This window comes from Camponotus floridanus, unplaced genomic scaffold, assembly GCF_003227725.1.
Source record: "Camponotus floridanus strain SB8 unplaced genomic scaffold, Cflo_v7.5 scaffold122, whole genome shotgun sequence".
NCBI classification, from domain to species: domain Eukaryota; kingdom Metazoa; phylum Arthropoda; class Insecta; order Hymenoptera; family Formicidae; genus Camponotus; species Camponotus floridanus.
The window spans coordinates 193223-221058 of NW_020229240.1; the positions used below are offsets into that span (position 1 = coordinate 193223).

At 39.9% G+C, this 27836-nt stretch overlaps 2 protein-coding genes across 2 annotated transcripts; both read right to left on the bottom strand.

Annotated features, from left to right (window-relative positions):
* Positions 1-10310: 10310 nt before the first annotated feature.
* LOC112639963 lies at positions 10311-10844 on the bottom strand. The gene has a single exon (XM_025415539.1). It carries the CDS (start codon positions 10842-10844, stop codon positions 10311-10313), a length of 534 nt encoding a protein of 177 aa, XP_025271324.1.
* Positions 10845-13483: 2639 nt separating this feature from the next.
* On the bottom strand, positions 13484-13924 carry LOC112639964. Its single transcript, XM_025415540.1, has one exon. The coding sequence runs from the start codon at positions 13922-13924 to the stop codon at positions 13484-13486; it is 441 nt and encodes a 146-aa protein (XP_025271325.1).
* Positions 13925-27836: the final 13912 nt, after the last annotated feature.

A 27836-nucleotide genomic window follows, 5' to 3' on the forward strand; every position in this document is an offset into this window, starting at 1 on the left:
TTGTTATGTTATTCCTATTATAAGAACTTACAATTCCGTTTAGTTTATCTAATTAAGGTACTATAGACAATATTTATAAATGAATTATATATCTACCAGTCTTAAGTAAGACCATCTTAAGTAAGACTATCCGTTAAGTTTAAAGAGTAATATTCATATGTATGTTATATACATATGTATGTTATATATATAACTATATATTCAATTAGACCAAGAACAGGCTATAAGTCATTATAATTTATGAATAAGAATTATACGCATTTAAACTAAATAGTGAACTTATATGATATATTACTATTTTCTATTTTAATATCTATACTCCATTTGATTGACTGTACTAAATTAAGTCAAGCTTACATTAAAATAGACTAATGTTCTCGAAATGATTTGATTTTATATAAAATAATAATATTATTCTAGACTCTTATTATAAATTTAATTACTATCTTGATATATTTACTTTGCTACGGCATAATTCATTTACGGAACTTATAAGTGATTATATCCATAACTATCTGTAATAAGACCATTCTCAACTATTAGATACCAAATGCATCACTACGGCTCAAAATATTAGCATATCGTAGAATTAAGTCAGCCTGCGTTATTTTAGCTTACAGCTCAAGACACAGAAACTTTATACGGCCAGATATATCCAATAAAGCGTGCAATTAGTCCCTACTTTTCAGACTATGCAATTAACTTATATTCATCTAATTACTTATGATCTATAGATTTATAGATTAACAATACGTTAATATACTATATTATAGTATGCTGTATTATAATTCTAAATTCTATTATTCTATTATTCTGTTATTGGACTTAGAGATTACATTTAATTTAATTTGATCAAAACAATTTAAAGTAATTTTTTAAAGTAATTTAAAGACTATCATGAAGTCTGACAAGAAGTAAGTGTATCAATATTTTAAAGATTACTGCGTTTTCAGTTATTATTCGACATGTAATTAAGATAGCTAACTTATTGCAATTAACGTATAACTTTCCAAATATCTTATGTCCAATAAGACAATATAATTAATAGCCAGTAATAACACGCGAAGGATATTGTTTTAATAACCAGCAGCAATGGTGAAGGTGTGTAAATTATTATACACCATCCATCGCACACATCCTCGCGCGTAAGTACTTATGGAGTATTTGAGGTACTTGCATATCCAGTGTTAGATTTATATACACTGGCGGTGACAGGATAGATTCATTCCCATAAGAACGTTTGAGAATCAAACGCATGGGACGTCTATTCCCTTTATTTGACGTTAACAATCATAACACGCCAACATATACAAGTCACTCCAACCAGTCTCAAGTAATTATCAATCCATTTGCACCAACAAACAGATATTATAATTACACCAACATAAAAAGTTAATAAGAATAAGTTTAGGCCGTAAATCGTAGTCTTAAACGGCTAACTATTGCTATCAATGTTAATAATATAAATAATATTGTCATCAACAGCCTGCACTGAAAATGTTGTTAAGTGCAGAACAGATGCACAGGACATTCGACAAGCTCACCAACCTAAAGTTGAGCGCTCGCGCGCTGCGCACAGATCGTATCTCGTCCATTGCACATCTACGTAGCGATGACGTACTAGTCAGTCAGGGGCACCACTACAGGATTGAGCACGCGCCCGTTGCGCACAACAGTAAAAGTCCGCAAACTGCGCACAACGCTCTGGGACTGCACTCAGCTATACCCAAAAACTTTAACACTTGTAATTATGAGATATTATATAAGTCCATGTGATAAAGGGTCAATGTTCAACACTTAAAGTATTTTAAAAATATTTGTATAAACCATTAAGGTGAAAACCACGTATAATGGTCTAAACAGACCAAGTTAAGCGACCTGTCAATTCCACTAAAGAGGAAGAGAGACACAGCTATACAATGTTTAAGGGCTGATTAATTAAGACTAAAACACACAATCACAAAAATATACATCACGCTACGCGTAATTGCTCGCCATAAATTGGCGAAAGAGCGTCCGGCAAGAATTTTCATTCCACACAATTATTTCCAAACAAAATATATGATTAATTGCCACGTGGCACTTTTCCCCTAGGGAGGATAGAACGGCACCACCTTTCAACGTTAATAATTATTGTTAACGAGCTCCCATTATTTCCACATAATATATTCAACACAAAGTTTCACTTTACTAAAAGTATATATCAAAATACTCCCCGCGACATAAGACGCCGAGAAAACCGGTTTTAAAAATTCGTCCACTAAAGTCACTACCGGAAGGAGATAGTTTCGCCGATCAACCCCAACCTAACCTAACCTTTTTTTTTTTTTTTTACCATACGGGGAGAGAGGTGGAAATGCATTGACGCAGACCCATGGGGGTCCGGTCCCATGGGTACTGCTGGACTCCGGGAGTGATAATTCCTCTCCCGACTACCAGCTAAAACCACCCCCCGACCCGCAAGGCAGACCTTCTTGCGATTATCCTCAGAGAAATGGGGGAACTGCCACTGCATTACTTCTCCATTTCTCTACACCCAGCACCATGTGCTCCTCCTCTTTGGCCGGTCCAATCCTCCTCAGCCTAATAATTATCCTATATCCTAAATGTAGTCCATCTCTAGGTAAGTATATAGGTAAGTATATATATATATATATATATATATATATATATACACTCGTCCACAAAAAAAACGCATCACTTAAATTGCATCAAAAAATAGCCTAAATTCAAAAGTGCAAAACTTCAAGAAGAATGATCCGATCAAAGCGTTCTTGGTCTCATTTTAACGCTTGAAACCTCTAGTTTAAGATGCTTCGATGCCGATATCCGTGCATTTCCCCCCGTCTCGGGATCCTGAAGAAAACGGACATGCCTCAAGCATCAAAAAAATTGGTCGAGTTTGACAATGCCCACGGACTGAGATAAATTTTTTCAGCATGTCTCATGTCAGCCATGTTAAACCTTGCACTTTTCCCTACAAAATGAAAAAAAAAGAAGTCGCTACGATTTTTTCACGCCGAGTTACGGTCGTTTGAAAAAAAAGTTGCATTTTCGCTTTATTGTCGCATAACTCAGTCAAATGTCATCTGATCGAAGCGTTTCTTTTTTCATTTTAAAGCTTGAAATCTGTACTTTAGGAAGCATTAGAAACATTTTATTCATCGGTTGATCCCAATTTGTTGCAATTGTTTAACAAACATGATGTTTTTAAAGAAAACATGCCAAACTTTTCATGACCCCATGGCATGCAGAACAATTTTTTTGCTTAACCTCGTCCACAGCACTTTAAAATACGCATTCTTCCAAACAAAATGAGAAAAAAAACATATTTGTACGATTTTTTTTAGCGAAGTTACAGCTGTTTAAATTCAACGTGATTTTCTCACATTACTCCAGTATGCACGAAATGAAACTGAAAAATGCGAAAAATGGTGTTAACTTTAAAAAGCTGTAACTTGGCCAAAAATGTTCCGATTAAGATGTTTTTTTTTTTCATTTTGAAGCTCCGAATGTGTACCTTAAGATGCATTTAAGACATTTTCAACACATCCTTTGTTCTGTCCGCCTTTTTTATGAAACGAAGATCAGAATTGTAGAAACTTTGCATTACTCTACGACATGCAATAATTTTTTTTCGCTGAACCACGTCTGCAGCGTCGCAATGCACGCACCTTTTCGTACAAAATGAACAAATAACGATCTTCCTACATTTTTTACATCTAAATTTAAATAAAGTCACTAGGATTCTTTCTGACAAATTTGCGGCACATCAACGATATGTATGCATTTTGTTCATTTACCGCCAGCATTAGAATTACCCGGTACGCACCGCGAGGAGGTTGCTGGTCGGATTTTGCGTACCATTTCGCCCTGAAAAGGGCGGTTTTTGCACGCAATATCCGGCCGGCGAAGGCAAGATAAGCGCGCGGCTCATCCGGCAAGTGAAGGCAAGATGAGCGCGCGATTGATCCGGCCGGTGAAGGCAAGATTAGCTCTTAATAACGCGTATTACTGCCACGTCTACGAGTCACTTCTCGCAGACGGTTCGACATGCTGTTAACGCAAGCTCGAATAAGATCTTGCGGTATCTCGCGCCAAAGTCTTCGCAGAGTTTCTACCAATTCCTGCATGTTTCTGGGAGGCTTTTGTAATCTCCGAAGTCTTCTTCCCATGAAGTCCCACACGTGTTCTATTGGATTCAAGTCGCGACTTATTGCTGGATGTTGAAGAACTTCAATGTCATTATCCCGTAAAAAATTGCGCGTAATTACGGCAGAATGAGCGCGAGCGTTATCTTGCATTAGTACGAATCTTGGTCCCATGAGTTGACGCATCGACAACACTTCGGGAATCAAACACTCATTTATGTAGCGTTCTGCTGTTAGGCCGCCTCTATTGCCTTGATTGTCGGGAAGACGTGGTATGACGACTAGATTCGTGCGCCTATCCCGCGATACTCCGCCCCATATCATAACTGATCCACCGCTAAACGCGCGAACAGATTCGATCATGTTTTCTTCGAACCGTTGCCCACGACGGTGCCAAACAACGGATTCTGCCATCCGAACCATAGAGGCCGAACCGCGACTCGTCCGTGAAAAGGACATTCCGCCATTCCCTCCAAGTCCAATTCGCATGATTTCGTGCATATTGTCTTCGGCCTTCTCTATGACGGCCCAGAAGTAACGGCGCTTGGGCACGAGCTCGCGATCGTAAACCCTGTTCGTGTAATCGTCTCCTTACAGTTTCATCACTTATCTGTCTATTCGGCATAACAGCATGCGCGATTTGTCGCGCTACAAGCACTGGATTCCGTATCGCCGCTCGAGCCAAATTTCTATCCTCCCTTGCAGTTGTGACGCGTCCTCTACCTGATCCTATTCTGCGGCCATATCTTCCAGTTTCCCGAAATCGGTTCCAAATCCGTGAGACGGTCGACTGATTGATGCCCAATCTTTCAGCGACGTATCGCTGACTAAAGCCTTCCTCCAACAAAGCAACAATACGGGCAGAATCATTTTCGTTAACCGCCATAATTCTGTTAAAATGAGACACGAAATCTATCGTGGCCACCAGCTGAATGAAAAAAATTTAAACATCAATTTTTGTAGCGTACAACATACACATACAGCATTTCATCACTTTAAAAAATTTAAAACGTATTGTCCTTAGAACGTGTCAATATACGTATGCACATGATACGTAAATACGTATGTGTATGCTGTATGTGTATGTTGTACGCTACAAAAATTGATGTTTAAATTTTTTTCATTCAGCTGGTGGCCACGATAGATTTCGTGTCTCATTTTAACAGAATTATGGCGGTTAACGAAAATGATTCTGCCCGTATTGTTGCTTTGTTGGAGGAAGGCTTTAGTCAGCGATACGTTGCTGAAAGATTGGGCATCAATCAGTCGACCGTCTCACGGATTTGGAACCGATTTCGGGAAACTGGAAGATATGGCCGCAGAATAGGATCAGGTAGAGGACGCGTCACAACTGCAAGGGAGGATAGAAATTTGGCTCGAGCGGCGATACGGAATCCAGTGCTTGTAGCGCGACAAATCGCGCATGCTGTTATGCCGAATAGACAGATAAGTGATGAAACTGTAAGGAGACGATTACACGAACAGGGTTTACGATCGCGAGCTCGTGCCCAAGCGCCGTTACTTCTGGGCCGTCATAGAGAAGGCCGAAGACAATATGCACGAAATCATGCGAATTGGACTTGGAGGGAATGGCGGAATGTCCTTTTCACGGACGAGTCGCGGTTCGGCCTCTATGGTTCGGATGGCAGAATCCGTTGTTTGGCGCCGTCGTGGGCAACGGTTCGAAGAAAACATGATCGAATCTGTTCGCGCGTTTAGCGGTGGATCAGTTATGATATGGGGCGGAGTATCGCGGGATAGGCGCACGAATCTAGTCGTCATACCACGTCTTCCCGACAATCAAGGCAATAGAGGCGGCCTAACAGCAGAACGCTACATAAATGAGTGTTTGATTCCCGAAGTGTTGTCGATGCGTCAACTCATGGGACCAAGATTCGTACTAATGCAAGATAACGCTCGCGCTCATTCTGCCGTAATTACGCGCAATTTTTTACGGGATAATGACATTGAAGTTCTTCAACATCCAGCAATAAGTCGCGACTTGAATCCAATAGAACACGTGTGGGACTTCATGGGAAGAAGACTTCGGAGATTACAAAAGCCTCCCAGAAACATGCAGGAATTGGTAGAAACTCTGCGAAGACTTTGGCGCGAGATACCGCAAGATATTATTCGAGCTTGCGTTAACAGCATGTCGAACCGTCTGCGAGAAGTGACTCGTAGACGTGGCAGTAATACGCGTTATTAAGAGCTAATCTTGCCTTCACCGGCCGGATCAATCGCGCGCTCATCTTGCCTTCACTTGCCGGATGAGCCGCGCGCTTATCTTGCCTTCGCCGGCCGGATATTGCGTGCAAAAACCGCCCTTTTCAGGGCGAAATGGTACGCAAAATCCGACCAGCAACCTCCTCGCGGTGCGTACCGGGTAATTCTAATGCTGGCGGTAAATGAACAAAATGCATACATATCGTTGATGTGCCGCAAATTTGTCAGAAAGAATCCTAGTGACTTTATTTAAATTTAGATGTAAAAAATGTAGGAAGATCGTTATTTGTTCATTTTGTACGAAAAGGTGCGTGCATTGTGACGCTGCAGACGTGGTTCAGCGAAAAAAAATTATTGCATGTCGTAGAGTAATGCAAAGTTTCTACAATTCTGATCTTCGTTTCATAAAAAAGGCGGACAGAACAAAGGATGTGTTGAAAATGTCTTAAATGCATCTTAAGGTACACATTCGGAGCTTCAAAATGAAAAAAAAAACATCTTAATCGGAACATTTTTGGCCAAGTTACAGCTTTTTAAAGTTAACACCGTTTTTCGCATTTTTCAGTTTCATTTCGTGCATACTGGAGTAATGTGAGAAAATCACGTTGAATTTAAACAGCTGTAACTTCGCTAAAAAAAATCGTACAAATATGTTTTTTTTCTCATTTTGTTTGGAAGAATGCGTATTTTAAAGTGCTGTGGACGAGGTTAAGCAAAAAAATTGTTCTGCATGCCATGGGGTCATGAAAAGTTTGGCATGTTTTCTTTAAAAACATCATGTTTGTTAAACAATTGCAACAAATTGGGATCAACCGATGAATAAAATATTTCTAATGCTTCCTAAAGTACAGATTTCAAGCTTTAAAATGAAAAAAGAAACGCTTCGATCAGATGACATTTGACTGAGTTATGCGACAATAAAGCGAAAATGCAACTTTTTTTTCAAACGACCGTAACTCGGCGTGAAAAAATCGTAGCGACTTCTTTTTTTTTCATTTTGTAGGGAAAAGTGCAAGGTTTAACATGGCTGACATGAGACATGCTGAAAAAATTTATCTCAGTCCGTGGGCATTGTCAAACTCGACCAATTTTTTTGATGCTTGAGGCATGTCCGTTTTCTTCAGGATCCCGGGACGGGGGGAAATGCACGGATATCGGCATCGAAGCATCTTAAACTAGAGGTTTCAAGCGTTAAAATGAGACCAAGAACGCTTTGATCGGATCATTCTTCTTGAAGTTTTGCACTTTTGAATTTAGGCTATTTTTTGATGCAATTTAAGTGATGCGTTTTTTTTGTGGACGAGTGTATATACATTTGACTTAAGTAAGTAAGTAGACATATACAGGGTCTACCAAAAGTGTGGAAACCCCTAAATATCTCGGAAAATATACGTTTTACAGAAAAGTGTTTCCAACAAAAGTTGTAGGGTTTAGGAAGATCTATATACTGATTCTATCAGTTTGACCTTGGATGGCGTCGTCAAGGTCAGGTCAAGGTCACATTGACTTTTCAAATGACACCCCCTACATTTGATTGCATATTCTTATAGCTTAATTCAAGAGCTTTCCAAAACACTATAATAATGTTCATTTTTATTAAGTACTTTGCGAGTTATGAGGGTTGAATGATAGAGTAGCGCCGGTATTAACATTATCCAAGGTGTACTACATGGAGGTTACTCGCTCGGATTTGCATCTGTTGTGTGTGTGATCCAGCTAACTAAGGCAAGATCGGTCGTGGATCCAGTCAGCAAAAGCAAAGACCCAACCAAATTACAATCGAGCATTTAAAGACCTGGAAAGCAATCGACATAGTAAACAGTAAATAAATTTGTGGATGCTCATTTATCATAATAATTGTTCGAAATGTGTGCGTGTGCGTGCGTGCGGTGCGTGTATACAGAGATCAGGTTAGGTTGCACCAAACGATTGCAAATGTGTTTCAATGTGTTAAAGTAAATGCTGAAAGTGGCTGCCATTTACTTCCTGACAATATGCTAATCTTTGGTAGAATGTAGAAATGACTTTACGATTCGTTTCAAAAGGTATCAAAGCCATTTCATCCCTTATTCGCTGTATCAATTCGTGAATGGTTTTAGGTTTTGTTCTGTAAACCTTACTCTTCAGATATCCCCATAGATAATAATCAAGAGGAGTTAGATCTGGTGACCGAGGTGGCCAATCCTCTCCTCCCTCATTTCCGTTCCTTCTTCCTATCCACCGTAGCGGAAAAGTCTCATTTAAAATACGACGTGGTCCTGCACCAAAATGAGCAGGAGCTCCATCATGCTGAAACCATATTTCTTGGAAATTATTTGGAAAAGTATTCTGTATGGCTGGAATTATTTGATCAACAAGTAATCTCTCATACCTTTGAGCGTTCAAATATTCTTCAAAAAAAAACGGCCCTATTAAATAGCCATCTATTATTCCGCACCATACATTTATTTTTTGTGGATGTTGTGTGTGAGTTTCCCGCACCCAATTCGGATTCTCATCTGACCAGAAACGAAAATTTTGATTATTAACTTCTCCCGTTAAGGTAAAAGTTGCCTCGTCTGTGAAAACAATTTGATAAGGGAAGATGGGCCGGACATCTATTAGTGCCATCATTCTTTCACAGAAATGTATACGACGCTCCTCATCTCCGTTTTGCAATTCTTGAACGTATTGCAATTTATATGGATGGAACTTGTTCTTCTTTAAAATTCTCCAAACCGACATGGGAGCAATATCGTGAGTATGAGCGACTCTCTGAACACTAGAATTGGGATCTTCAATAAATGTCTACAGAACATCAAGTTGTTTTTCTTCGTTGGTTGCAGACAATGGTCTTCCTGACTTAGAGCGATTTCTTACGCTACCAGTTTGTCTAAAACGTTCTATTGTTTTTAACACAGTGGACTTATTAATTCGACGGTTCGGATACGTGTCATTAAATAATCGAACGACATCAGAGAACGATCTTTCGTTATCACCCCATCCACGCATCATGAGGATAGTGATTCTTTCACGTTCCGACAAGTCGCCAGCCATTTTTAAAACGTTTAATTTTAATTAATCGTACGTTGTATTTGGACGATAACAATTAATTTCTGCTTGCTCAAAGCTGAAGTTAGAAGGTGCTCGTTCTTTGATAGCTTTATACATTCTTAGTTGAATTTTAAATGCGAGTTAGACTGCATGTAGTGCGTCACATAGCGGTAAATGAAGGAACTAACGAGACGTTTCATACACGTTTTATGGAGCAATTTTTTGGCAATTTGACTTCAGCGAAATATGAGGATATGTTGAGGAATCGATCTTGCCTTAGTTAGCTGGATCACACACACAACAGATGCAAATCCGAGCGAGTAACCTCCATGTAGTACACCTTGGATAATGTTAATACCGGCGCTACTCTATCATTCAACCCTCATAACTCGCAAAGTACTTAATAAAAATGAACATTATTATAGTGTTTTGGAAAGCTCTTGAATTAAGCTATAAGAATATGCAATCAAATGTAGGGGGTGTCATTTAAAAAAGTCAATGTGACCTTGACCTGACCTTGACGACGCCATCCAAGGTCAAACTGATAGAATCAGTATATAGATCTTCCTAAACCCTACAACTTTTGTTGGAAACACTTTTCTGTAAAACGTATATTTTCCGAGATATTTAGGGGTTTCCACACTTTTGGTAGACCCTGTATACATAAATGTACATAAATAAAGTCCATCTCTAGTTAGGTAAGTATGTAGGTAAGTATATAAGTATATAGGTAAGTGCGTGCGTGCGTGCGTGCGTGCGTGCGTGCGTGCGGGCGTGCGTGCGTGCGGGCGGGCGGGCGGGCGTGCGTGCGTGCGTGCGTGCGTGCGTGTGTGCGTGCGTGCGTGCGTGTGTGTGTGTGTGTGTGTGTGTGTACTATTATGTTTATACGTTGCTCCTCCTCTAATCTATTCCTCGATCATTAGTATGTCTCTGTCTTTCCCTAATTCTCTCGAGCTCTTCCTTTTGTTTTATTACAGTTTGCACGTAACTATTTACACTTTTCCATTTATCTTTGTTTTGACATATTTCAGAGATAATATTCCTCCAGGTACGTTGGCATTTCATCGTAGCTAGGAGCTGCTCTCTCTCAACATGCCAAGCTAGGCACTCTACCATGGTGTGGTTAGCTGTATCCTCTTTTGCATTCCAAGAAGAAGATCCCACACATTGTAAGCAATTACTGTTGTCCTCTTTACCGATTTTGTGGAGGAATGCTCGAAAACAGCCATGTCCACTCAACATTTGTGTCATCCTATAGTTAATTGCTTCATGATTTCTATTCAGCCACTCTTCCAAATGTTCACATATGGCTCTTCTAGCTGGATTGTTACTACCAGCGATAGTAGGACTTTGTCGAATAGAATTTTTCCATTTCGTCATCAGGGAGTCATCTTCTTCTTTCCTGATTCGTTTCTCCATTTCTCTATCCAGCATACCATCTAAGATGTGCTGTTTGATGCGCCAGTAGGTTTCCCTATACTTTTCGGATAATAGTGTCCACGGTGGAGTGCGGGCAAGTCGCCATGTCGTATGCGACGGTACGATACCCCGCGATGATCCGCACCGCGACCAGTCTCTGCACCTGCCTCAATGGTCTTTGGAGGCTTTTGACCTTTGACAGTCTCTCTCTTTCCCCATATTGGGGAACCATATAGCACGATGGATTGCACTACGTTCCCGTACAGTTTCCTTTTCGCTTCGCACGGACCTCTCAAATTTGGCATTAGTCGACATAATGCTTTGCATACCTTACTCGCCTTTTTTGTAGCATATCTTATATGTTCCTCGTATGTAAGTTTGGAATCTAACATGATTCCCAAATATTTCATTTCGGACATGATCTTAATATCTACTCCGTTAATTCTTATGACAGATTCGGTGGAGGAGCCTTCTTTTTCCTACGATAAAACGCAACAGCTTGCGTTTTTGGTAGTGCTACCTCTAGTCCTAATGATGTAATCCTTTCCTTTCCTTTGATGGAGTCCTTTCCAGGACTCTTTCCACCATTATCACTGCTTTCGTTTTAGCAGATTCAAAGTTATCTCGCAGTGATAAGGCATCATCCGCGTAGCAAACAACCTCCGTGTCCGGTAACTTGTCTACCCGCAGTATACCATCATAGGTTATATTCCATAAAAAAGGCCCTACAACAGATCCTTGCAGGACTCCCATGCATACTTGCTCTTTGTGTATGGTACCATCTTCAATCATGTATTCAATATACCTATTGCTTAGATAACTAGTTATTATTCTCCTTATATATCTAGGAAAATTCTTCTTAAGTAGTGTATATTTAATTTTAGACCATGGAAGACTGTTGAAAGCATTTTTAATATCAAGGCTAATGCCTACAACGACGCCGCCATTCGCGATCTCTTCCTCTATAGCTCCAGTCACTTTTTTAAGTGCATCAATGGTTGAATGGTTTGGTCGGAACCCAAATTGATTCGCGGATAGTTTTCCTTCATTGTGCCTTAGCCACTCTTGTATTCTTAGCATAATAACTTTTTCCAGAATTTTGCTTATTTTATCCAATAGGCAAATAGGTCTAAGGGGTACTTATACCATAGGTATTTATACCATAGGTCTTAGGGATACCATCCTCATTATCTTGTCCTTTTGGTATTAGTACAAGTTTGGCGACTTTCCACTGATCCGGGAATATGTCACTCTTCAGGCATTTCGTCATCAACTCTGCAACCGTACTTCTAAAGAAGTCAGGAATCCTTTTCCATGCCACGTGTGCAATTCCATCAGGACCAGGCGCAACATTGATATTGCTTTTATTCTTGTTAACTACTCGATAAATCTCCAGTGGGGTGACATTCCACTCGTCCTTCCATTCCAGCGTGACGGGTACACTAGTGCGGACTTCATTTCTAGGGAACAGATCGCTTATTACTCTGTCCAATGTGACTGCGTCCAGGGTCGCTGTCAAACCCAAAGCGGAATTCCTCAGCTTCCCCATTACAAGTTTATATGGAAGACCCCATTGGTCCTTGTCGATCTCAGCAATTAGTGAATTCCATGCCTCCTCTTTGGCTTTGTAAATAGCATTTGTTAATATATCTCTTTTAGTCTTATAGTCTTTCTCTGTATCTTTCAACTCTTTTTCCGTCTCTCTATTTCTTTTTTTTCTTAGCCTTGCCTTCGTCCATATTCGTCTAGCTCGTATACAATCCTTACGTAGCTCTTGTAGAGCAGGGCTCCACCAATATGCCTGTTTCCTCCTTTCAGAGTGTTAATCCGATTAGTGGCCATGTCCGCAGCATCAGATATCATAGATACAATCTTATTTGCATCATCGTTAGGATCGTCCTCTTCTTGGAACTTCCAAGTTGTGTTGCTCAGCTCAAGGGCTTCGACAAACATATCAGTGTCCATTTTACGCCAGCTCCAACGTGGATATTTATTATGCATGGTGGATTGAGCCTCTTTTTTCTTTGTATATAAGCTACTTTTTCCTATTTGTATCTGTATATATCTATGGTCCGACAGCGTCAGGGACTCAACATCTACAGTCCATCTTGCTATCAGATTAACCATACTGGGAGTAGCCCAAGTAAGATCGATTACAGACTCTCCTTGCGGTCTGACACAGGTAGGTGTAGTACCTGTGTTAACTAACACCAATCCATGCGTGACAGCCCACTCTTCAACCAATTCTCCTTTAGCATCCGTAGTACTGGAACCCCAGTATTCGGATTTAGAGTTGAAGTCTCCACCTATTAGTATCTTACAGCACCTCAACCGTCTAATATCCCGTTCCAATTCGTCAAGGAATTGGTTATATTCTACCAACGTGCTATTAGGAGAAATATAACAGGATACCAAATAGACATCGTTATATTGTATTATAACATACTCAGTACCCTGCTTATCCAATTTACATTGATACTCCAGATCTTTAGATTTCCAGCTTATTGCAGCCTTTCCGTTCCTTGAGCCTTGCCAATCAACAGCGGGAATACAAATCGGTTCCGATACCAAGGCAAATAATGTCTTTTTCCAGCATATGTTGGTGCAACAAGTTATGAGCACCCCATGCATGGTTTAGGTTACATTGAGTGATATTAAATCGCATCCTCTATTTCCATATTTTCCGGCCTCCGACCCGGCATTCCTATCGCTTTTCTTCTCTCTGTCAACTTGATGCGTGGCAGCGGTTTGCCACTTGTTGTCGATTGCTCCATGCTGCAGCCTTTAGCACCCACTCGTCTATGAGGCAGCTTTTGATCTCTACATATTGCACAGCTGGGAACTTCCGCGCAACAATTCTTGATCGAGTGACCTTCCATGCCACAGTAGTAGCACATTCTACGTCTATCGATTTTGAACGTGCACGAGAATTTAACGTGTCCGTACGCCCAACATTTATAACATTGAAGAGGCCTTTTCCGGAGGAGTTTTGTCCGAGCTATAGTCCATCCTAGCTTCAGATTTCCTTCTTGAGTAATTTGATTGGCCACAGCCGCAGGGCATTGAATCCATACAGATCCAAGTCCATTATACATCCATCATATTGCGCTTATTCTAATCTCTTCCACAGTACGATTTGTCTTTTCCGCGATGGTATTGCGGATTTCCTCTGTAGTTACCGAGTCGTCGAATCCAAATACACGTATTTCCGCTTTAATAGACGGACATGTAACGTTTACATCGTCATCTTTTAAGACTTCTTTTAATTTCGATGCTAGCCGGTCCGCACTATTTTGTCCTTCTGGACCAGGAATCTCTATTATTACCGCACCGTCAATTCCCTTTTTAATTCTAGTGTTTTCTACTCCAATCTCACTTAAAGATATTTCAGAACGAGCCTTCTTGAGGATGTCAGCGTACGAGGCATTTTCATTTCTTCCTCTTATTGCAACTGCTGCTGTTTTAGGCAGCTTCCTACGGCGCGGTTTAGCCCCAGTGATTCTGGTTCCTCCTTTGTCAGGGTGCACCGTGTCTTTCTTCTGACTTTGGCTCGTGTCCTTTCCTCTTTTCTGTTTCTTTTTCTCTTTTCTATTAACTGTAGTCCATTCTTCTGACTTTGTATCCACTATTGCATGTTTGTCTTTCTCTTTCACTTTATTCGTTGACTTTTCCATATCTTCTTTCTTAGCTAAATCCGTTTGCCTGGGCGGGACAAGCTGTATATTACTGATAACCTTAACTTTCGGAACAGTTTCTTTTCTTTCTTTATGTAATTCTTTTTTCCTTAAACTAAGTTGTTTTATTTGTATTTTAATATTTTCAATTTCCTCTTCATTTCCTGATATTAGTTTCTTTTCTCTTTCTTTTTTAGGTGCGGCCACCGGACCAGGACCAGGACCAGGACCATGGACAGGACCAGGAGAACCAGGACCAGGACCCGGATCAATACCAGGACCAGGACCAGGAACACCCATACTTCCATCATCGACAAACTCACCAAGACCTCTACTACTACTCCGCAGGCAGGTAGGTGCGTCTTTTCCAGGTAAGTTCTTAGTGAGAGTAGCTTCACCAGTAAGTAACCTTCTTTCTCCCTTTATCGCAGGCCTAAACGCTGGATATGTGGTCAGGTAATACTTACTATCCTTCTTATACTCTTCTAGATTAAAGTCTTTTCCTCTACTAAATTGATGAACCATGAGTTCCAATTCATCTATTTTTTTGTACAAAGCTTCCACTTCTCTTTCCAAATTTCTTCTCTCTTCCTTCCATTTGTTTTCTTCTTGCTCTTTAGCTTTAAGTCTCTCACTAGCTTCTCTTAACTTCATCTTATATAAAATAGGATCACCAGTTGATCCTCCTTTGTCAACCAGACATTGCATCAGTTCCTCCAGCTATGATACTCTGTCTTTAAACACTTTATGTACCGAGCCTTTCATGTTTGAACATTTCTTCCGGGAAATGTCTATGTCGTGTAGCCAAGTAAAGGCTGTTTGGGCTAGTTCCTCGAAAGTTTTTGCTTTAAGCGTATCTCCAGATCCTAAGGGAGTTAACTACGAAGTTGCTTTCTCAGACAGTGTGGTAAGCTGTTCTTCCTCATCACTGTCTAGTATTGCAATTGCATCGTTCTCTTTAGAACGTTTCTCCGCTTGAGTGATGTTGAAAGCAGCACGTTTCCTCTTAGTAGCCTTAGCCATGGTTCTATTTGAGGATCCTGAAGCAATAGAGGTTACTGATACCAGCGACCGGGCTTCATTTCCACTAGAATCCATTTCTCCTTGAGCATCGATTCTGCTTGATTTTGCCGAGCTTATAGAGACTAAGCTCTCCTGGCTCAACGCTCGACTTAGGCCTCGATTAGTTGGCCTAATTTCTACTTCCATTGCTTCATCCTCGACGATCTTAGTCCAAGATGTTGACACATCCAATTCCACGGTGGGCTTTCTGCTTCTTAACTTCCTTTGCTGTAATGGAACTTCTTCCTCATTGCCAGCACGGAGAATCATATCAGCTGGTGAGGATCTTCCTTCAATCTTCTCCGCATTCTTCTCAAGAGCGGCGGTAACCACATACTCCACCGATCCCGTCGTCAAATCGGTGGTCGGCCCTTCGTCGAATGTCGACCCAAGGGGAGCAAAGTCCACACTCCCCCAGTGCCGTCCGCTGTGGTTCCGACGCCCACTGCGGCCGTAATCGTTTTTCCTTTTTCTTCGTGCTCCATGGTTCTTCAGAAGTGGTTGTTGGTAGAGGGGAACCACCCCGAAGTATTAGAGGGGGACTAGAGGAGATCAGAGATAAGAGGAAGGGGGGACGTGCGCCAGACGCGCCACACACACATACACACACACATTCACACACTAGAAGTTGGAACCAAAGGGCCATGGGGAGGAAAAGGGATAAAGGTAGGGATGGGTGAGAAGCAGAGAGAGGATGTCTCGGGATAGGAACAAGAGTTGGGGAATAAAGTGAGGATTGGGATGTTATCCCACCCTTACCGGTGTCCTCAAACCGGGCATTTGTAGTCAGGGTTTGCCATCCCCTATCCGCATCAGATCAAGGCGTCCGGAGGGAGCGGAACTCCCCTTCCTCCCCTTCCGGGGAGGGAAGTGCAATGACGAGCTCTTGGTCACCACCCCCGGCCCCCGGGCCCCCCGATATGAAAGTGTCGAAGTGGGGGCCCGAAGGACCCACCGGGCCCCCCCCGACACCTAGGTGTCGAAGCGGGGGGCCCGATGGGCCCGGAGGCCGGGGGCGGTTTAAGCCCCTCCACCACGTCAAGGTGGCTCGTCCACGGAGGAGAACCTAACCTAACCTAACCTTGAGACCGGAGGGATCCCCGAGAGAGGCGATTCTAGGAGATCGTCCGTTTCAGGATCGCCGACGCGGATGGTGACCGAGACGGTCGCGTACCAAACGGACCGAGAGGGCAACAAAATCCCGATGCTACACTTAAGGAGGGCGACGCGCGAAGACGACGGCGCTCGACCAGGCTGTTCCAGCTGGAAGTAACATCTGGAAAAGACGATAAAAAAGCGTTGTAAATAAAAGCGTATACATTTTTTGTATAGACTCTAGTTAGTAGTTTATTTATAGAATGTACGGCGCTCCTGCGATCGCACAGCGGTGCGATATAGATTATATTAAGTTCTCGAGTCGTGGAGTGTGATCCCGACGATAATTATATTTTATTTTTTGTCCAAGCTCCGGGATAACCGCGAGTCAGCATAGACGTTAGACCGGCGTCGATTTCTATATATTTTTATTTTATCCGTCACGGGTCGCGTAGAGTAGCTTCTCGCGTGATCGTTTTTCGTTTAGTTTTTTCACTTCCCGAGCAAATATCGCGCTCAGACCTGGCGGGAAATTCATTTCACGGTATACGGGGATGTTTTCCGCTATCATTATTTTGATTTTGATTTTTCCTTCGCCGACGGAATATCGGCACCGGACCCGGCGGGAAATCCATTTCGGGAGATTTAGAGATGATTCCCGCGATAATATTTTCTTATTTCTATTTTTTGATCCCGAGATCGTAGCCGACTCGGACTTGGCGCAGAATACGTTTCGACGCGTCCCGAGGCCGTTTTTGAGGAAAAAATTCTCACTTCCGGTTTCGAGATCCCGTAGGAATTTCGACCCTGGACCAAGCGGGAAATCTGTTTCGGGTCCCTGCGAGTCGAAATAAGTCACTTTGTAAAAAAGTGCAAAAGTGCTCCGAAAAAGTGCACTTCCGGTTTTCCCGAAAAATCGAACGGGGAACGCGCGGGGAGGCTTCCCGTCGAAGCGTGGCGCGCGCGAACGATTTTCGCCGTCTACAACCGAAAGTGCAGATAGCGAGCACATCGGGTGATGTACATATGTAACTTAGATTTAGGCCCGCAGCGAACGGATACTTATAATTTCGTTTTGTAACTCGCCGTGACGCGAGACGCGATTAATCAACGTTCTCCGGCGAACTTAGACTTTAGTTTCGAGCGCGAGTGCGCAAAGTGCGCTAGGTGTACTCCGAGAGTGCAAAAATTCGCCCGAATTTTTTATTTCATTTTTCGGCGTGTTTCGGCGTGAAATGTCGGCGCGCAAAGTATTGTTTCGAAATTCAAAAAATTTCCAAAAATTTTTCGAAAAAATTTTTATTTCATTTTCCGGCGTGTTTCGACGCGAAATGTCGGCGCGCAAAGTTTCGTTTCGAAATTCGAGAAATTTCTCCAAATTTTTCGAAAAAATTTTTATCGTCTCATTCGATCGTGAACACCGCGAAACGCGTAGATCCAAAAGGATTTTTCGAAATTCGAAAATTTTTGCACCGGCGGGACTTACAATTTTTCAGCGCGCGGTGTGATGGACGGAGCCAGCGCCCGGTGGGGCGAAGCGCCGCGCGAGAGTGGGGAGGCTATATCAGCCGCCGCGGACAGAGCTCCTGGCTCTTTCCACGGATAGCGATCAGCGTGTAAAATTCGAAACCATATCCACGGATAGCGCTCAGCTTGAAAACCGAAAAAAGGAAAGATAGTCCGTCGTGTTCTGCAGATTTTCGCTAAAATAATTAGTCCGGATCGCGTATTCGCTAATTTGAGAGTGAGATAATTCGACAGTTTCGCGCGCGAGTTACATTGTTAACCGACGCGAGTAATCAAGCGACGTAAAAACCCGTCCCTCGACGCATCGCTCATTGTGCGTTCGTCGAGAAATAATTATCACACGCGAGTGCGATAATAAAAATAATAATATTTATTTTAATAAATATTTTTACAAACGAAATTGTTTCTCGAGTGAAATTTATTTCGTCATCCCGTTCCTGCGATCCCGTGGGCAACGGAAACATCCAGAGATTTCCGAGAGAGCTGAAAACCATTAATCCGCCGACGCGAATCTTCGCGGTTCCTCGCAGCAGGGCATCCGACTTCCTGGTGGTCGTCATCGGCTTCGCGGGTTGTTCCGGCCTGGTCCTGGATAGAGAACCTGTAACGGAAGAAGAGGCAAAGGTGATTAAAATCGCGCGTAGCATACGCGCGCGACAAGAAAAATCACGCGCGAGCGAAGTGCGTAGCGTACGGAATCGACTGATCACGCGTCGAGCGCGAGCTCCGACGTGTAACCCGACACCGCGTAGTGTTACGCCGCGGCCGTAAACAAAGGCCGTGAGCGCCGGCGCGCAGTGGTGTGAGGCAGCTGGATTTTTCCCACTGCCGTGAATAGAGTGAGTGCGTAGTTGAGGTGGCCGTGACCCGCAGCGGTGGTCAACCCGAGGATCCGGCTCTACGAGGCACCGCTCTAGGAGGATTTCGGACACGGTATCCGGCATCATCCGAGCATCCTTGTTCGTTGGAGGATATAAACGAACTTGTTCGTTGGAGGATATAAACGAACTGGCGACCGTGAGGATCGTAACGAAAGGTAGGATCCGAACCCTGTTGACAGGTCAAATCTCTCCGTCGTCCGGTCACAGTGATTTAGGCGCGTGAACGGCTCGTAGTACCGCGACATGGACCCTTGCATGAGGTGACGAATCCCCGATTCGCCATTCCGTTAGGTACACGCAGTCAAATCGAGGGATCCGTTTACGGTATCCGGCGCGAAGCAAACTCTAGCGTTTCTTCCGAATTGGCGACCGTGAGGGACTTAGACGCGTCGCGTACGTAGACACGGCGTTTCGCGAAGCGACCGTATAAATCGATCGACGATGGAGAACCAAGGCGATTTCGCGAGTGAACAGAGTGCCGCGATGAAGAGTGGCGCGCGACCTCGCGTGACGCATTCGCCTGTGCGAACGAGATCTCAAACGGGCAAGACGGCGACGGCGTCTGACGGCAAACGCGCGGACGTTAAGACCGTAGAGGGTGACGAAGCGTTCGGGAAAATTTCGCGAGGCGAGATCGGAACGGGCGCGTGCACCTCGTCGGAAGACCTGAGCGAGCTGATCCGACGGCTGGAGGCTTCGCTCGAGTTGAACGACAGACTGAGCCGGCGTCTGGACGCGTTAGAGGCGGACCTCTATTAAGCTAGCAGGACCAAATTAGCAAAATCAAATCAAACCTATCAGATTATTTAGTACCTATTTTGTACTAATTTGTACCACTAATAATAATTTTGTACTCTGTGCAGTTTCAAAAAAAACCGTGACACTGCCACCTTAATATTAGTCAGCAGGGCCACAATAAAAAAAAAATTAAAAAATAAAATCAAGTACCGAATTATAACAGGCTGAATTTGTACTAATTTGTACCACTAATAATAATTTTGTATCTTGCGAAATTTCGAAAAAAACCGTGACACTGCTAGCTTAATATTAAGCCAGTAGAACCACAATATGAAAAAAAAAAACAAAAAAAGAAAATCAAATACAGAAATATAGCAGACTGAATTTGTACTAATTCGTACCATCAAAAAAAACTTAATATATTCATCCCTTCGGCTTCAAACAACCTCCAATTGAAGTTCGCCTTATCAGTCTCAAGAATAAAGTACTCTACCCCATCGGCAGAATCAATCGCTACTTACACACTCGACGCGGCATAATTTGTACCACCAAAATATACAATTTCAGATTTTGTACCCCAGCCGATTACTCAAAAACTACCCCCGACCCCGATCAGTCTCAAGAATAAAGTACTCTACCCCATTGGCAGAATCAATCGCTACTTACACACTCGACGCAGCATAATTTGTACCACCAAAATATAAAATTTCAGATTTTGTACCCCAGCCGATTACTCAAAAACTACCCCCGACCCCGATCGGTCTCAAGAAAAAAGTACTCTACCCCATCGGCAGAATCAATCGCTACTTGTACACTCGACGCGGCATAATTTGTACCACCAAAATATAATATTTCAGATTTTGTACCCCAGCCGATTACTCAAAAACTACCCTTGACCCCGATCAGTCTCAAGAATAAAGTACTCTACCCCATCGGCAGAATCAATCGCTACTTGTACACTCGACGCGGCATAATTTGTACCACCAAAATATAAAATTTCAGATTTTGTATCCCAGCCGATTATTCAAAAACTATTTTCGACCTCCATATAAAGTTTCAATTTTTATAAAAATATAAAGTTCCATTTTTTGTACTAAACTGTTCTTTTTTAAAATTACATTTAGGAAGAGAATTTATTCTTTTTTATGATTCTATATATACAAATATCAATTAAACATATATATGTATGCGTGAAACTAAGAACCATATTAATATCCACGTTAAAATACAGTTACCCCATATATTAACTTCTCAATAAAATTATAACAGTAATGGTTAGGAATGTAAAAACAACAATTTCGAATTTTTATATTAGAAACAAATTAAATTTATTGAAAGACATGAGAAAAGAATCTTAACTCTATCACAATTTCTTTGTAAACATAAATTGTTACGCTTTAATATAAATAAATAACATAACATTATAACATTTTATAAATAAACATTGTTGATTTTTTATAATATTTCATAAATGTAACTTATAAGTCTAATATGGTTTCTCATACTTTAAATTATATATGTATATAATAAAATTATTATTTATTAACTATTATAAATTACTATAAACTATTAAAAACGAAAGATATACAGGGTGACCCATTTTAACTTAGGCAGCCAAATAACTCGAAAAATAAGCACACTACGAAAAAATGGTTAGTCAAAATTTCGTCATTTCGAGGGGGACGTACAATGACGTTAAAATCAGCCCCCCCACTCCTCCCCCTGGGCGGTGAGGGGGAGCAAGTTTGAAATCTTAAATGGGAACCCCTATTTTTTATTGCATATTCTTGTAGCTTATCTCGACAGCTTTCCAAAACACTATAATTAAGTACCTTTTTATTAAGTACTTTTTGAGTTATAAGGCTTGAAATAATTTCTTAATTTTACATAAACCATAAAATATCTAGAAAAAAACCATTCATTTTTCGATTATCTTACCTTCATACTTTTATGTACAAAATAATGAGAGGAATCAATTGGTGTAAAGAAAACATACAGTTGTTTTTAAGAAAAAATATGGAATTGTTAATTGCAAATTACATATTTTTTCTTAGAAACAACTATGTGTTTTCTTTCGAAAAGTCGAAATCGAAAAATGAATGGTTTACTAGATATTTTATGGTTTATGTAAAATTAAGAAATTATTTCAAGCCTTATAACTCAAAAAGTACTTAATAAAAAGGTACTTAATTATAGTGTTTTGGAAAGCTCTCGAGATAAGCTACAAGAATATGCAATAAAAAATAGGGGTTCCCATTTAAGATTTCAAACTTGCTCCCCTTCACCGCCCAGGGGGATGGGTAGGGGGGCTGATTTTAACGTCATTGTACGTCCCCCTCGAAATGACGAAATTTTGATTCTAACCATTTTTTCGTAGTGTGCTTATTTTTCGAGTTATTTGGCTGCCTAAGTTAAAATGGGTCACCCTGTATATTAGAATTAAAAATTTATATATGAAATTTAGAATATATCATGATGTGTGTGTGTGTGTGTGTGTGTGTGTTTGTGTGTAAATTTAGATATTTAATTGTCTTTGGCATAAATTAATAATGCTGGTGTTATTTTGGCATTGTTTTTAACATATCTTAATTTTTTATCAAGATCATTGTATTCAACCCATGTTTCTGCTCTTGGACAAATTGCTGTATAGTGACCTATTTGGATGTTGTTTCTTGTTACTATAGGATTCTTATATTCAACTACTCCTATTAATTTATATTTGATTTTATTTAATGGATTCAGGCAAAATTGGCTAATGTCAGTCATTTTTATTTGAATAATTGCTGTACTCACAGTAAATATTTCAAAAATAATAATATCTCCTGAAAAAAGAACAAATAAAGTCATATATTTTGTGATGTATAATAATTTTTCTAAAATGAACGAAGAGAAAAGAATTATTTTCATTTTTTTTATAATTAAATTGCAACATAAAAATCTTGTGGTAAATTAGAAGTAAAGATTATTTTTGATAGCGCCTAGATGTAAAGCATATTATTGTAATTATTTCTTAAATTTACGTTCAATAATGAATTAAATATTTTAAATAAATATTATAAATATTTTAAATATTAACTAAGAGCTAACCTGTTAAGAACTAACCTGTTTCGGATAACGTTGTTTTTTCAATTCCAGTACAGCATTTTATGCAACAAGGACGCTCTCCTTCCAAGAGCACGCTTTGTTTGACAATTTCATCAAAATTTGTATTATTTGTAATTTGTGTTTCTTCAATTTGAATTACAGGCAAGTTTTTATATCGTGGCGAGCAACCAAAATTGCACTGAGAGGTCTCTTTAAAACTGGGGGTTTCTTTAAATAAGATGCCAGTTAAATAGCCTACATTTGTCTCACAATCGATATATTTGCATTCACCGATAATATTGAAAATATATCCAAAAGAATCTGTGCGCGCAATTTGTAAGCATATTGACTAATTCCGTTTTTTATGGTATAAGTAATTAATTTAAAGAACAAATTGCTTCTATTGTTTTTTCCATGTATGTTAAAATATGATGTAAATCATGTCCTGCTGCAAGTAGTATTTGGAAAATACTGTCAAATGCGCAAGTATTAGAAACAGTATAATTGTCATTGTGAATTTTTAATGACTTCAATGAAATATCATTACTATTTTTCATAATAAGTATTTTTGCAGCTCTTCTACATTTTAGAGCATCTATTTTATGTGAATTTTTTTCAAGATATAATGCTTCGTTTTTATTCGATTTTACCTTCCGCGAGTCATTGCGGTTTCTCGATATCAAAGCGTTTGAAAAAGAGATATGCCGTCTTTTATTGTAAATTATTTAAAGTTATAAATCTTCTGTACAATAGAAAGCGGCATATTATTTTCAAAAAGTTTGATAGATAAAAACTGCGTACAATTCGCGGCGACTCAAATTCGATGATATCAAAAGTTACCGCGGCTTTTCGGTCAAGTCGCCGCGAATTGTTGCGTCTTCTCGATATCATAGCTTCTCGATATCAAGCTTTTGAAAATTTGATATCAAGCTTTGATATCAAGAAGCCACGACGACTCGCGGTGACTCGACCGAAAAGCCGCGGTAACTTGATATCATCGAATTTGAATCGTCGCGAATTGTACGCAGCTTTTCGGTATCTATCAAAGAAGACGTATCCTATAAGAGTCGATTTTTTAAATGATTGCTCCTTAGTCTTAGTCTCGAGCAGCTCTTCATAAGAGACAATTCATCCAGTTCAAGCAATTTCATCGAATAATAGTGTCAGTATGAATCCAGCGGTAGACCGGGAAAAGTTGCTCCGTCGAAAATAAAAGAAACGATATTAAAATACAAAAGTATTATTAATCACAATGGTCAATGTCAAAACATATATTTTTATATCATTGCGTTATTAATTGTAAAAATGGACAATTTTCGGTTTGCCAAATGATAAGCGAAAGTCACAATGTCAATTTAATTTATTTTTGGCTGGCAGAATGGTTACGTTCTGGTGCATCGGTGCCTAAAGAAGTAGTATGTGATTCGTCTAGAGCGCTTCTAATCGCAATTACTCGCGTATTTACAGGTTATCTAACTATTGAAGATTACGCTGATGCATTTAGAAATTCGAATTTGCCCAAATGTTATATTAGAATTGATGTTGCACATTTTATAAAGCAATATGTTAAAATTTGCAAAATTTTAAACAAGCGAGTAAAAACTTTTTACCTAGGTGCAATTGGTCAATTGATACTTTGCAGGAACATAATAAAAGCAAGAGAAATAGTAAAATCCATTTTTATAATAGCGTTGTCCGAAACCGATGGAAATTCAGAAACTGGCCATTTAACGCATTGTGATTCAGAGCGAATTAAATTAACAAATTTAATGACAGCGAGTGACGTAGATTTAGAGAACCGCGAAACTGACAACAATGATAGCGCTGTATTTGAAATTGAAAATGAAGATAATGAAACAAATATTTTTAATCCGTTTGAAAATTCTTGGACTACGTGGAGTAAAAAAATTTTATATGAAGTTAAATCCTCAATTGCTTCAGATGTTGGCGACAGAATCAATCCGCATTATTTTCCACAGATAGTAGAACGCCTGATAATTGATATTAGATTATTACCACTCTGGACAAATATCTATACAGATCAATTCGGTTATGGTCGCGTACCTGCTTCTAGTGCATCAGTCGAAAGTGAATTTAATAAATTAAAATCTTTAAAAAATTGTCCACTGATGCGCATTGATTCCTTCCTTCAGAAGCATGTGGATTACTTGCGTGGAATGTTAAAAATTGTCGACGCACAAAATACTAACAATACAATCGTATCATCTACTGACTCGAAGGATATATTAACTTCCACACCTGTAAAAGATTGTGAAATTGATAATAATTCTATGTCGGATTCAAATAATTCATGTCCTGCTTGCAAAAATAATGATAAACCATCAGGTGCGCATGTTTGTCATTTATGCAAAAAATATGTACACGCATTACCTCAATGTTCTATATCATTTGGGGATGCTGAAGAAGAAGATTATGGCCAATCACGCGTATGTATATTATGTAAAGATAATATGCGAAACGTGAGAGATATTTTAGCAAATCACGAAGTAGAGAATTGGCGTGGACTCGGGCAGGTAAAATCGAATAAAAGCGAAGCATTATATCTGGGAAAAAATCCACATAAAATAATAGATACTCTAAAATGTACAAAAGCTGCAAAAATACCTATTATGAAAAATGGTAATGATATTTCATTGAAATCATTAAAAATTCACAATGACAATTATACTGTCTCTAATACTTGCGCATTTGACAGTATTTTCCAAATACTACTTGCAGCAGGACATGATTTACATCATATTTTAACATACATGGAAAAAACAATAGAAGCAAATTTGTTCTTTAAATTAATTACTTATACCATAAAAAACGGAATTAGTCAATATGCTTACAAATTGCGCGCACAGATTCTTTTGGATATATTTCCAATATCCGATACCGGTGGATGCAAATATATCGATTGTGAGACAAATGTAGGCTATTTAGCTGGCATCTTATTTAAAGAAACCCCCAGTTTTAAAGAGACCTCTCAATGCAATTTTGGTTGCTCGCCACGATATAAAAACTTGCCTGTAATTCAAATTGAAGAAACACAAATTACAAATAATACAAATTTTAATGAAATTGTCAAACAAAGCGCGCTCTTGAAAGGAGAGCGTCCTTATTGCATAAAACGCTGGACTGGAGTTAAAAAAACAACGTTATCCAAAACAAGTTTGTTCTTAGTTAGTATTTAAAATATTTATAATATTTATTTAAAATATTTAATTCATTATTAAACGTAAATTTAAGAAATAATTACAATAATATGCTTTACATCTAAGCGTTATCAAAAATAATCTTTACTTCTAATTTATCGCAAGATTTTTATGTTGTGATTTAATATTGTAAAAAAAAATAAAAATAATTCTATGTTTCTAAAGAAATTGTGATAGAATTAACATCCTTTTCTCATGTCTTTCAATAAATTTAATTTGTTTCTAATATAAAAATTCGAAATTGTCGTTTTTACATTTCTAACCATTACTGTTATAATTTTATTGAGAAGTTAATATATGGGGTAACTGTATTTTAACGTAGATATTAATATGGTTCTTAGTTTCATACGCATACATATATATGTTTATTTGATATTTGTATATATAGAATCATAAAAAAGAATAAATTCTCTTCCTAAATGTAATTTTAAAAAAGAACAGTTTAGTACAAAAAATGGAACTTTATATTTTTATAAAAATTGAAACTTTATATGGAGGTCGAAAATAGTTTTTGAATAATCGGCTGGGGTACAAAATCTGAAATTTTATATTTTGGTGGTACAAATTATGCCGCGTCGAGTGTGTAAGTAGCGATTGATTCTGCCGATGGGGTAGAGTACTTTATTCTTGAGACTGATAAGGCGAACTTCAATTGGGGGTTGTTTGAAGCCGAAGGGATGAATATATTAAGTTTTTTTTGATGGTACGAATTAGTACAAATTCAGTCTGCTATATTTCTGTACTTGATTTTCTTTTTTTGTTTTTTTTTCATATTGTGGTTCTGCTGGCTTAATATTAAGCTAGCCATGTCACGGTTTTTTTCGAAATTTCGCAAGATACAAAATTATTATTAGTGGTACAAATTAGTACAAATTCAGCCTGTTATAATTCGGTACTTGATTTTATTTTTTAATTTTTTTTTATTGTGGCCCTGCTGACTTAATATTAAGGTGGCAGTGTCACGGTTTTTTTTTAAACTGCACAGAGTACAAAATTATTATTAGTAGTACAAATTAGTACAAAATAGGTACTAAATAATCTGATAGGTTTGATTTGATTTTGCTAATTTGGTCCTGCTAGCTTAATAGAGATTAAAGGCGGTAAAGAATGAACGGTGTCGCGAAGTACGACGGCCCGGATCCGCGTGCGGGAAAGGCATCGAGACGTCGGAAGGCGACGAAGTTTATCCGTCGAAATAGATGTGGGATGTGTTTATCCGTACGCTAGATGTGGGAGGAGACGCCGTGTTCAAAGCCAGACTTCCCCGGGGGGGCTGGCTGCGCAATCCCTTCGAGGACGTGCGCTATAGCGGCAGATCGGATAAGCAGAATCCGATACGCTTTCTGCGGCGATTCGAACGTACCGCCGTCTACGAGGGGGTACGGGAGGTCGACCGCGTACATTTCTTCGGACGATGCTTGCGGGGCACCGCGGCGAAATATTTAGATCCGCCCATGGGCGATCACGAGTTGATAAGATGTGTCAAACGGCACTTCGGACCGAGCGTGGCGCGCGAGGTGCGTCCGACCACGATCAAGACTCTCGAGGAGTTTGTCGAACTCCTGGACGAGATTGACCTCGAGCGCAAGCGATCTCGCAAGATACGCGAGAAGGAGCTGGCCGCCGTCGCGAAAGGCAAAACGGCGGAAACGAGCGGTGGCAAATCGTGGGCTACGGCCAAAAATACGAACGTCATCGCGAACAACAAGCTTAGAATCGACCGCGACC

Excerpts from the sequence above, each read along its gene's own strand:
- LOC112639964 (XM_025415540.1), bottom strand. The coding sequence starts at position 13,924 with ATGTATAATGGACTTGGATCTGTATGGATTCAATGCCCTGCGGCTGTG.
- LOC112639963 (XM_025415539.1), bottom strand. The coding sequence starts at position 10,844 with ATGCTGGATAGAGAAATGGAGAAACGAATCAGGAAAGAAGAAGATGAC.